At 41.9% G+C, this 12,774-nt stretch overlaps 1 protein-coding gene and 1 long non-coding RNA gene across 5 annotated transcripts; one reads left to right on the top strand and one right to left on the bottom strand.

Annotated features, from left to right (window-relative positions):
- Nucleotides 1–95: 95 nt before the first annotated feature.
- LOC105686728 lies at nt 96–5,523 on the bottom strand. 2 transcript variants are annotated; one of them, XM_020852509.2, is made up of 7 exons: nt 5,016–5,522; nt 4,551–4,928; nt 4,005–4,364; nt 2,155–3,935; nt 1,245–2,066; nt 972–1,189; nt 96–906 (listed from the first exon to the last, which is right to left on the bottom strand). In XM_020852509.2, the coding sequence occupies exons 2-7, from the start codon at nt 4,873–4,875 to the stop codon at nt 741–743; spliced, it is 3,672 nt and encodes a 1,223-aa protein (XP_020708168.2). In that variant the 5' UTR covers nt 4,876–4,928; nt 5,016–5,522; the 3' UTR covers nt 96–740. The 2 variants fall into 2 exon arrangements, with proteins under 2 accessions (XP_020708168.2, XP_012257250.2); XM_012401827.3 differs by having other exon boundaries at nt 4,551–5,523.
- On the top strand, nt 5,426–8,598 carry LOC110117019. Of its 3 annotated transcripts, none has more exons than XR_007279821.1 (5): nt 5,426–5,550; nt 7,478–7,632; nt 7,751–8,197; nt 8,283–8,431; nt 8,539–8,598. It is a non-coding gene; the product is annotated as an uncharacterized LOC110117019 (long non-coding RNA). The 3 variants fall into 3 exon arrangements; XR_007279820.1 differs by lacking the exon at nt 5,426–5,550 and adding an exon at nt 7,251–7,380; XR_002305704.2 differs by lacking the exon at nt 5,426–5,550 and adding an exon at nt 7,265–7,424.
- The last annotated feature ends 4,176 nt before the right edge of the window (nt 8,599–12,774 follow it).

Here is a 12,774-nt window from a genome sequence, read left to right as displayed (position 1 = left end):
TCGATTTTTCTTATTTTTATCATTTTTTTATTATTTATCCAAACAGGTATTTATCAACTATTATCACTGCCATTTAAATGAGAGATACTATGTTATGATTTTTTTTTTTCTTTTATTACTATTCATGTAATCAAGTTATTCATCTTTAAAACGACAAATTACAGCTATAATTAGGTACATCAGAAAGGTCTCTTTTTTAGACAGCATAAACGAAATTTGAAATCAACCTAGCTCACGCACAGTTTTGTCGGATGCTTTTTCTTCGCCATCGTAAGTTATTTAAAAAAAAATTTTATCCTTTTTCAAATGGAATGTTTAATACAAGTGAACGTAAATGATAGCGATTAAAATTTCAGAGTGAGCAAAAAAGTAGAAAGAAAGAACACAAAAAAAAAAAACTAACAACATTTAGCAGTAGTACGGTAAATAATGAATAATTAATTCCGAAATGAATGAATTATTTGCATTTGTACACTCTATGTGGGTATATATAATATTTGTTTCTTCACGAATATTCATTGGATTATCATATCCATGTAACGGTGCAGATCGCATATCCACGAAAAATGAAAGAAAATGATTCATAGCTGGGAACTGAAAAGTAATCCAAAGACTTCACGCCTCGCTCCGATACCCTGGATAAAATCTGTGTGTACTTACGAACCGAGGACCGACGACAAGTGAATGACAAACTTAAGGCTAGCGAACAGGAAAGCGGGAATAAAATATTCGTGACTCTTTCAATTCGTATCCGCGGAGTGCAAGGTATTCAGCATTCCAAGTACCGCCTGCGATCTCGAGCGGAGCCTTTCCATCTCTGCTCCGAATATTTCCAACTGATTTTCAATTTCTGTCGCCATTTCTATCCGCCGAGCACAGGTCGCACAGCGTTCCGTGTGTACGCACCTATTTCAGGTTATAAATTTTTCAAAAGTCGTTTCATCTAACCCCCCCCAACATTCGTTACCCACCTGTTGTTCGTCGATCCGTAGCTCGCTGTCCTTTGTTGGGCCTGGTTCAGGGGAGCAGCACATGGCGGGGTGGCAGGTCTGACTCTTACTTGGGGTACGACACCAGGTGAAACTTTGTTGGGCGTACCATTAACAGCTCGGCAGTCGCCACAACCTCTCAAAAAATCCATGAGGATGCCCCGCACCCGTTTCCCGCTCGAACGACGCCGTTTTAAAACCTTAAATAGAATTTCGTTTGAGAAGCACTTTTTACTCGGTCTGAGAAATAACTACCTCTGACGTGTCGTGCAAATGATGGGGTAGCAAAGGGTCGTCCGAATGGTCGTTGCACGAAAGGCTTCGTGACCTGCAGTAGCTCCCACTCATCCTCGTGTTCGAGGTCGAAGGCTTCTTGAAAACCTCGTCGTCGTCGTCGTCTGCAAAGGAGTGCCTCCGTGGGGCGTGCGAACAGGTCGAGTTTTTTCCCTCGCAGCGAGAAGGAAAGCGGAGAGTTTGGTTTCTCGCGCAGTTCCCATCAGTCTTTGAATGCCCGTTGCTTTTCAACGTATTCCAACGCGAACATGTCCCGTTCTCTCTTCGATTCGTTGTGCCTAATGCGCAATCATCCTCGTGACAATGCCTCGAAACCCTTCCGCACGAAATCGAACAACAACCTTCATGCTCCCAATCACAGCCACATTTGTTCAGGTTCGGATTTCTAGGAGGCTCCACCTGGAACTCCTCTTCGCAGAAGTTGGACGATCTTCTGCATTTGAAAGCGCTGCGAGAGTGGATGTGCGACTCGCAATCTTTAGGGTTACGAATACTTTCTACGGAGTTCATAAAATTTCCCAAATGTTGACATTGTCTGAAGTTGTCCGCAGCTGCTGGTGACTCTCTGGGTTGGCTGGTCGACGGAGAATTGAAATTCTTACAAAATTCAGACTCGTCCATTCTCAGAGGTGGTATTTTCGACTTTCGATTCGTCGAACAACACAGGGGAATTCTGAGGTTGGGTGTTTTGTGTAAACATTCGCAAGGATCTTTCTCGTTCGCTTCATCGTCCATGTCAGTCTCTTCTCTGCGTTCGTCTTGTATGATAGTTTCCTGATTCACCTGTAGATTAAGCAGAAAAATTATGTGGTGGAATAAAAATTAAAAGAAATCTCAAGATATTTTTTATCAATGCACGTACGGCCCGTACCTCTTTGCCCCAAATGTTGATGGTTCCATTGATTTCGGTCATCCTCACTTCCACGTTTCCGAGTAGATAGGGTCCGCACTCTCTGACTACCACAGATGAGGGACGTTTTGAATCTTCGTCGCGTTCTGCATTTTTATTTTCATTTTCTGCTTGAATTAAGAAACTCGTTTGCGGACTATTTTCATCTTCACGATACGTAAAGCACTTCACTCCATTGTCTAAATCTTCTCGAGGTTCCTCTTCTTTCTGGGAGTCTTCTAAATTCTCCTGTGTTCCATTAACGTCCGAAGACTGTTGGGCGGTGGATTGGGAGTTCGGTTTGACGTGGTTTCCCGGGTGTGCGAATTCAGATCTCGATCTCCTGTTCGGTCTGTGGAATCCGCCGGTTGTGTGGGGAATTTTAGGAGGTTGAAGAACGTTGGCATTTTCTGGCATGTCCGAAGCCTTTCTTTTGTTAGAGATTCTGTGGTTCAACGGTGAATTACAACTGGAAACTGCGGGGGAAGAACCTAGGACTTTGTCAAAAATATTCGTGGACTCGTCTTGCCCTTTTATGTTGCCATCGACTTTAGACTTTCGCTGGGTGATACTGGACAGCATTTTTATTATCTTCGAAGAGGTTTGGAAAGCGTGAGAAGGCTGGCGTGGCGTTCGCAAAGGGGTCGAAGGAACTCCTATGAAACTGTCGTCAGCGACAGACAGAGGGGTGAGGTTAGGCAGTGGTCGCATTGATCCGTTGGATGTAGGCAAGCTGTCTGCACTCTCCGTCCATTGGTCGTTGTAACTGATAGCGGAGGCTATGGTACTACTGGAAATTTTAGGATTCACACAACTGTCCGCAGGTGCGATTTGCTGCGTCGTCTGGGCAGGGCTCAGGATACGATCGGTCTGAATTGCCACAGTGACGAGCTCTGGACTTTGTTTCTTCGAGGACATTTTGGAGAGAGACTTTTTCAAATCTTCCAATTCTTGTTTCAACTCAAAATTTTCGGATAAAGTTTTTTGATAGGCTTCTCTTATCTCTTTACATTGTGTGGTCTTCTGATTCAGCTGAGCTTTGATCAGACTCATCTCTTCGAGGGTTTCATTGTAAATTTGTTCTCTCGTCGCTGCTTCTGCGACCGCTTTTGGATCGTCGCGGTGCTCGACTATTTCCATAGGAATTACTTCCTCGCTCTGAAGATTTTTGGGATGTCGATTGGGCGGTTCATTATGGTCTACATTTGTAACGACCATCGTGGCCACCCCCGATACGGTAGAATTTGAGTTTCTATTTTTTCCTATAGTCGTGTCGTTTTTCCCCGTTACTTTATCAGGTTCCGGAGAATATTTGTAGTTGTGATTCGAGCTGCCACGCATGTATTCGTCATACCCGATCGAACGAACATCCAAAATATTCTGACCTTGCACATCGCCGTTCATGGTGTAGTTCACGGTTAGATCCTCGGGTGTTTTGAGATTATTCGAACAGTCGTCGTTGCCTAGTTCGCCGTTCAAATTTAGCTTTTTAGATTTTTTTACCTCAATTTCCAATTTAATTTCATGACTCAGATTATTGTATCGATGCGGTTGGTCAACAGTCACAGTTTTTGCCTTTGTTTGAACATTGTTGTTCGGTCTCATATTACAATGATCGGCATTCTCCGAAATGAAATTGCTGTCTTCTCGAATAAGCTCCTCTCGGATTTCCAAGTCTTTCAACGCTTGTACAGCGTAGCCTTTGATACTCCTACGCCCTTTAGGATGATGGGAAACCTCGGTTTCATCCCCGTCTTGGCAAACTGCAATTAATGACACAATGAATACATAATAAACCTAAAAAGATGTAAGCCCGAAGAATTTCTATTAACCTTGAATCTGGCATTCTTCGTTTTGGTTAATTTCCTCGTTAGATTTCAACCGTTTGTCCGCAGACCTTCTACCCATGTCTTTCAGATCTTGAATGTAACGTCTGACCTTGCTTTGCACACCTCTGTATTTAATGCCCCCGGTAACGTAAGGCTTACGGCGAGGAAAAATCGCGGAGCAATCCGACAAATCCTGCAAAGAAAGACTGCGTTTCCGTTGCAGTATCAATTTTGGTTTGTCCGATCTCAGTGCCATGTCGTCGGACATAACGTCGTCTCTCTCGTTGTCTTCATCGGAAAAATCTTCCAGCTGATCTTCGGCTGCATCCACTTCTTCGTTTTCTGGATCCATTTCGTCTATATCTGTAGTGAAATAAGTATGGATGAGTTTTCGATGTATCGTACAGATGGGGTAAAATAACAGATAACAAGCCAGGTGGGCCAGAAGAACAATCGTCGCTCAACTGGTCATCGGTAGTCAACACAAGGTGAGACAAAACAAAAGATATACACCGGAGCAAGGAAAAAAAGAAGTCTGTATGATTTCACCATCGATATCCTCTTCGTCGTCATCTTCTTCGTCCTCCTCTTCCTCGTCGACCTCCTCGTCGAAGGAATTTGGCGATGGATCTCTGTCGTCGGCTTCATCTCCGGAGGACAATACGTAGACGCTGCTCTCTTCATTGTCCTCGTTGTCCTCGTTGCCCTCGTCTTCGCGTTCCTCTGTAGTCGGGCTGCGACTTTGTGCCTGATAATCGTTGCTGTTTTCGTTATTGTCGAGCGGGTTCGAATTGTTGTGAATGGGCAATTGGTGGACGTTAGTGTCATTGAACGGCAGGCTCTCCTTGCTCGACACGCTCATAAAAGTCGGCATTTCTTCATCCTCGAGCAACGTACTTTTCGGATGATCAAATGCGTCGCTGTGGTCTGACATATCTGTATTATTTTATCTAAACGACCGTGTTATTCGCGGTGAACTCGCGAGGTACACATAAAGGCGGCACAACTATCTACCATGGAGTCCAAAGTATGTTTCGCCGCAACACTTTGCACGACGATTAAGATCAACGAGCCGTGCTGTTGTCGGGGTGCTCGTGTTTTCTCTGTGCAACACTATCCCGGATGCCGACGCGCGCTATTTTTCCTAATATCAGCCATATTGCGCTGCGGGCATGGCGATTTTCGCGGTTAGTATTCAATTCCCGAAAAATTGCGACTGATTTCCGTCGAATTTTCGGCAAATGCGTCGACTATTAGTCGAGTAAAACGTGTGTTGCAAACTCAGACGACGTGTATGTTCGAATGGTGACAATTATCCGTTTCTCCGGCGTTCAGTGAGACTTTTAATTTTTATTGTAAATTCTTGAACAACGACCGAAGATTTGCGTACGGTCAGCCGTCGAAGAGATGGTAGAGTCTCGACCTCTTCTAAAAATTCTCACCGGGCTACGCCATCTCACTGGATGTGCCGCTGATATCTATACTAAGCGATGATAACTAGAGCGTGTAGATGACTCTACTGCGCATGAGAGATGATCTAATTTATCAGGTAATAGAAAAATAGTTGATATTACTTTGTATTAGGTACGAATGAACTGACCATCGTTTCGAAATTTTTCCTGAGTCTTTCCAATTTTTTAAATTATTTTTTCGATTACCGCATCTCTTCTAACCACTGTAGTGATATGCAAGGCAAGTTACACGTAAGGGTCTCTACACGTGAGTGACAAGCAGGGCCGTTACGCAGAAATTTTCACCACGGAATTTAGGCGAACCATTTTTCCAGGTTTCTTGCCCCTTGACTTTAGGTGACCCGCCTTAAATCGGAGATGCGTTGACCGAAGGCTATAGGCTTACCGTTTTTTTGGGCCAAAAAGTGAAGTATTTGCCAGAATAATTTCAGGACGATCTTCCTACACAAAATTGCGTAACGAACACAACGCTTTCGATCATATTGAGCTGGCATGAAAACCCAACGAGACATCCTCGATTAATCTTCTTTTCGATCGATTAATTGGCGATAACTCAATCAATTTCAGAGATGGAATTATTTTGCTTGCAGATTCGGATTCCTGAGATCGAATTACATGAAACTAGCGTGATAAACCCTTCAGAAAAAATCTGTATCTTCATCTCAAATTTTGAGAAAGCTCTGAGGCTATAGACTTACCGTTTTTTTGGGCTTGAAGGTGAAGTATTTGCCGGAATAATTCCGGGACACTTTTCCTTCGTGAAATTGCGTAACGAACGTGAAGCCGTCAACCAAATTGAGCTGACATCAAATCCTATCGAGATATCCTTGATTTTGCACTAATTCGATTAATTAATTGGCGATAACTCAATCAATTTCAGAGATGGAATTATTTTGCTTGCAGATTCGGATTCTTGAGATCGAATTACATGAATCTAGCGTGATAAACCCTTCAGAAAAAATCTGTTGTGAGAGAACATGCATTTTTCTATTTAATGAATAACACTCCCAATAACGTGTTAGAATTCACTTCCAATCCTCACCGAAAAGCCCCCTCAAATCGACCCTTGATTAATCATTTATCATTTATTATTTTTCCGTGTTATTCAATCAACACGAAATCGGGCGCAGAATAATATTGATACAGATACAACTGCTCGTGAAAAGAAAAAGGACTCGCGAATAATACCAAAATAACGGTATAATATTTAACAATATAACGTTAGAGTATATGAATAACCGCCGCCTTGTTCACCTCATCGGAAAATAATACATCAGTGGAGAAATGTTTTATTTATCGATTCCATACATTTATACAATATTTAATAACAAAACATGTTATATTTCCAATTTCCCTTGAATTCCGGACAAAAAGTCTCGCAATAAAGTCGTAATAAGTCTTGGCCGTGAGGTTCGATGTCGGGCAAAATCCCAGATATGGCCGAGTTTCGAGTCGCCGGGGCAAAATCTGGACGTCGAAAAATGAATTTTGGTATCAGGAGAATATGATAAGCGAGGAGCCAGGGGATCAGGGAACTATACGCAAACGTTAGTAACTCCTCGAAATAGACAGCGGACGGTTCTAAGCTCCGCCCACCACGGTACTTTTTGGCGGCTTTCTATTGGTCGCCCGGCGCCATCATGCTTTTTGGCGACGTCCCATTGGCAGAGCGGTTGAGAACCAATAGGACGTCGCCGAAAAGCATGATGGCGCCGGGCGACCAATAGAAAGCCGACAAAAAGTACCCTGGTGGGCGGAGCTTAGAACCGTTTGCTGTCTATTTCGAGGAGTTACTAACGTTTGCGCATAGTCCCTTAATTTCGGAATCAGACGCGCCACCGGATTCAACATGAGTCAAACTGGTGCATACAGCACAGCCGATGTTAATTTAAACGAGTTAATTGATAGTATGATCGGATGAATAAAGATTATTTATACAGAAGTGCATCGGGTGAGTCTTGTATTATGGTTCAGCGTATAAAATAATAATTGATTTGTTTGTAGAAATAATTTGAGAATCAACGGGATGGCACTGCGAGTATATCACATGATCTTCCGAATGGTTAACCTGTACGCTGATAATTATATGACAGCACCCAGACGATTGCAACTGCTGAGATTCCTATGCGTGCTGATACTTCATTTTACGATTAGTAAAGGTACGATTTTCCAACATTCGGCATGCGGTGTGCTTTATTTGTATGAACGACGTTGAGGTTAGGTCAGTGACAGCGTCTGCATAGTGCTTACTTATTCCATATTTATCTGTTCTGGCAGTGAATACTACTGGAAGTAAATGTCATCATTTCGGAGTATGAGAATGAAAGTGAATTATCAAGAGCAGAGGGGCTAGACTGATGGGTAGAACATTGGATTCAATCGAGAGATAAGCAACATCATACTTGGTTGTTTTTTTGAATGAATACCGAACGAGTTATTCACTGTTATTCGTTTCATTCTTCTAGGTTGAACTGTATTTGTCCCAAGGAATAATGCAAAGCTGGAATGACAAAGTTTTTGCGGTATGTGTCAGATGTTATTATTACACCTCTGTGTACCTTGGCGGAGAGTCGGTGTCGGTGATTCGCCAGGCAAGGCCCAGCAGCCCGCCGCAAGCATATTGTTGCTCTACTTTTGAAAACGACACAGCGAGTTTGAGTGCAAAAAATCATCCTACGTCGCACATGTGTCTACTCAAGGAATGCAGTCATTCCACAAACCATGGTGGCCCTATTTTTGAACCCCTCTGAAAGTTCGAGATATGCCATCGGTTGGAAATAATATCGAAAATATTTCTTTTCTTCCTTAGGATATGAAATCCCAATCAGCTCAAGACTCGGAGGCCTAAACTGAAAGAATTATAACCACGGAATCCTAAATGCCTGCATAAAATTTAGTAGATCTCATGAGAGCTCAATGTCTTGCAATCATTCTATTATGCCGGCCAACACATTTGGTGTACGTAGCTTGAGTGCCCATCGAGATATCCTTGATTTTTTACTTTTTCCATCGATTATTTGGCGATAACTCGATCAATTTCATAGATGAAATTATTCCGCTTGCAGATTTGGATTCCTGAGACCAAAATACGAAGGAATATCATAGAAAACTCCTCCAACAAAATTCGGAATCATCATCTCACATTTTGAGAAAACTCCAAGGCTACAGGCTTACCGTTTTTTCGGGCTGAAAGGTGAAATAATTGGCAGAATAATTTCAGGACGCTGATCCTACGTGAAAATGCGCGACGAACACGACGCCGTCGATCAAATTGATCTGGCGTCAAATCCCAACGGTATATCCTCGATTTTTTACTTTTTCCATCGATTATTTGGCGATAACTCGATCAATTTCATAGATGAAATTATTCCGCTTGCAGATTTGGATTCCTGAGACCAAAATACGAAGGAATATCATAGAAAACTCCTCCAACAAAATTCGGAATCATCATCTCACATTTTGAGAAAACTCCAAGGCTACAGGCTTACCGTTTTTTCGGGCTGAAAGGTGAAATAATTGGCAGAATAATTTCAGGACGCTGATCCTACGTGAAAATGCGCGACGAACACGACGCCGTCGATCAAATTGATCTGGCGTCAAATCCCAACGGTATATCCTCGATTTTTTACTTTTTCCATCGATTATTTGGCGATAACTCGATCAATTTCATAGATGAAATTATTCCGCTTGCAGATTTGGATTCCTGAGACCAAAATACGAAGGAATATCATAGAAAACTCCTCCAACAAAATTCGGAATCATCATCTCACATTTTGAGAAAACTCCAAGGCTACAGGCTTACCGTTTTTTCGGGCTGAAAGGTGAAATAATTGGCAGAATAATTTCAGGACGCTGATCCTACGTGAAAATGCGCGACGAACACGACGCCGTCGATCAAATTGATCTGGCGTCAAATCCCAACGGTATATCCTCGATTTTTTACTTTTTCCATCGATTATTTGGCGATAACTCGATCAATTTCATAGATGAAATTATTCCGCTTGCAGATTTGGATTCCTGAGACCAAAATACGAAGGAATATCATAGAAAACTCCTCCAACAAAATTCGGAATCATCATCTCACATTTTGAGAAAACTCCAAGGCTACAGGCTTACCGTTTTTTCGGGCTGAAAGGTGAAATAATTGGCAGAATAATTTCAGGACGCTGATCCTACGTGAAAATGCGCGACGAACACGACGCCGTCGATCAAATTGATCTGGCGTCAAATCCCAACGGTATATCCTCGATTTTTTACTTTTTCCATCGATTATTTGGCGATAACTCGATCAATTTCATAGATGAAATTATTCCGCTTGCAGATTTGGATTCCTGAGACCAAAATACGAAGGAATATCATAGAAAACTCCTCCAACAAAATTCGGAATCATCATCTCACATTTTGAGAAAACTCCAAGACTACAGGCTTACCGTTTTTTCGGGCTGAAAGGTGAAATAATTGGCAGAATAATTTCAGGACGCTGATCCTACGTGAAAATGCGCGACGAACACGACGCCGTCGATCAAATTGATCTGGCGTCAAATCCCAACGGTATATCCTCGATTTTTTACTTTTTCCATCGATTATTTGGCGATAACTCGATCAATTTCATAGATGAAATTATTCCGCTTGCAGATTTGGATTCCTGAGACCAAAATACGAAGGAATATCATAGAAAACTCCTCCAACAAAATTCGGAATCATCATCTCACATTTTGAGAAAACTCCAAGGCTACAGGCTTACCGTTTTTTCGGGCTGAAAGGTGAAATAATTGGCAGAATAATTTCAGGACGCTGATCCTACGTGAAAATGCGCGACGAACACGACGCCGTCGATCAAATTGATCTGGCGTCAAATCCCAACGGTATATCCTCGATTTTTTACTTTTTCCATCGATTATTTGGCGATAACTCGATCAATTTCATAGATGAAATTATTCCGCTTGCAGATTTGGATTCCTGAGACCAAAATACGAAGGAATATCATAGAAAACTCCTCCAACAAAATTCGGAATCATCATCTCACATTTTGAGAAAACTCCAAGACTACAGGCTTACCGTTTTTTCGGGCTGAAAGGTGAAATAATTGGCAGAATAATTTCAGGACGCTGATCCTACGTGAAAATGCGCGACGAACACGACGCCGTCGATCAAATTGATCTGGCGTCAAATCCCAACGGTATATCCTCGATTTTTTACTTTTTCCATCGATTATTTGGCGATAACTCGATCAATTTCATAGATGAAATTATTCCGCTTGCAGATTTGGATTCCTGAGACCAAAATACGAAGGAATATCATAGAAAACTCCTCCAACAAAATTCGGAATCATCATCTCACATTTTGAGAAAACTCCAAGGCTACAGGCTTACCGTTTTTTCGGGCTGAAAGGTGAAATAATTGGCAGAATAATTTCAGGACGCTGATCCTACGTGAAAATGCGCGACGAACACGACGCCGTCGATCAAATTGATCTGGCGTCAAATCCCAACGGTATATCCTCGATTTTTTACTTTTTCCATCGATTATTTGGCGATAACTCGATCAATTTCATAGATGAAATTATTCCGCTTGCAGATTTGGATTCCTGAGACCAAAATACGAAGGAATATCATAGAAAACTCCTCCAACAAAATTCGGAATCATCATCTCACATTTTGAGAAAACTCCAAGACTACAGGCTTACCGTTTTTTCGGGCTGAAAGGTGAAATAATTGGCAGAATAATTTCAGGACGCTGATCCTACGTGAAAATGCGCGACGAACACGACGCCGTCGATCAAATTGATCTGGCGTCAAATCCCAACGGTATATCCTCGATTTTTTACTTTTTCCATCGATTATTTGGCGATAACTCGATCAATTTCATAGATGAAATTATTCCGCTTGCAGATTTGGATTCCTGAGACCAAAATACGAAGGAATATCATAGAAAACTCCTCCAACAAAATTCGGAATCATCATCTCACATTTTGAGAAAACTCCAAGGCTACAGGCTTACCGTTTTTTCGGGCTGAAAGGTGAAATAATTGGCAGAATAATTTCAGGACGCTGATCCTACGTGAAAATGCGCGACGAACACGACGCCGTCGATCAAATTGATCTGGCGTCAAATCCCAACGGTATATCCTCGATTTTTTACTTTTTCCATCGATTATTTGGCGATAACTCGATCAATTTCATAGATGAAATTATTCCGCTTGCAGATTTGGATTCCTGAGACCAAAATACGAAGGAATATCATAGAAAACTCCTCCAACAAAATTCGGAATCATCATCTCACATTTTGAGAAAACTCCAAGGCTACAGGCTTACCGTTTTTTCGGGCTGAAAGGTGAAATAATTGGCAGAATAATTTCAGGACGCTGATCCTACGTGAAAATGCGCGACGAACACGACGCCGTCGATCAAATTGATCTGGCGTCAAATCCCAACGGTATATCCTCGATTTTTTACTTTTTCCATCGATTATTTGGCGATAACTCGATCAATTTCATAGATGAAATTATTCCGCTTGCAGATTTGGATTCCTGAGACCAAAATACGAAGGAATATCATAGAAAACTCCTCCAACAAAATTCGGAATCATCATCTCACATTTTGAGAAAACTCCAAGGCTACAGGCTTACCGTTTTTTCGGGCTGAAAGGTGAAATAATTGGCAGAATAATTTCAGGACGCTGATCCTACGTGAAAATGCGCGACGAACACGACGCCGTCGATCAAATTGATCTGGCGTCAAATCCCAACGGTATATCCTCGATTTTTTACTTTTTCCATCGATTATTTGGCGATAACTCGATCAATTTCATAGATGAAATTATTCCGCTTGCAGATTTGGATTCCTGAGACCAAAATACGAAGGAATATCATAGAAAACTCCTCCAACAAAATTCGGAATCATCATCTCACATTTTGAGAAAACTCCAAGGCTACAGGCTTACCGTTTTTTCGGGCTGAAAGGTGAAATAATTGGCAGAATAATTTCAGGACGCTGATCCTACGTGAAAATGCGCGACGAACACGACGCCGTCGATCAAATTGATCTGGCGTCAAATCCCAACGGTATATCCTCGATTTTTTACTTTTTCCATCGATTATTTGGCGATAACTCGATCAATTTCATAGATGAAATTATTCCGCTTGCAGATTTGGATTCCTGAGACCAAAATACGAAGGAATATCATAGAAAACTCCTCCAACAAAATTCGGAATCATCATCTCACATTTTGAGAAAACTCCAAGGCTACAGGCTTACCGTTTTTTCGGGCTGAAAGGTGAAATAATTGGCAGAATAATTTCA

The sequence above is a fragment of the Athalia rosae genome, chromosome 8, assembly GCF_917208135.1.
Source record: "Athalia rosae chromosome 8, iyAthRosa1.1, whole genome shotgun sequence".
In the NCBI taxonomy this organism is placed as follows: domain Eukaryota; kingdom Metazoa; phylum Arthropoda; class Insecta; order Hymenoptera; family Athaliidae; genus Athalia; species Athalia rosae.
Note: the sequence above shows the minus strand (reverse complement) of the source record. Positions and strands in the feature narration are given on the sequence as shown.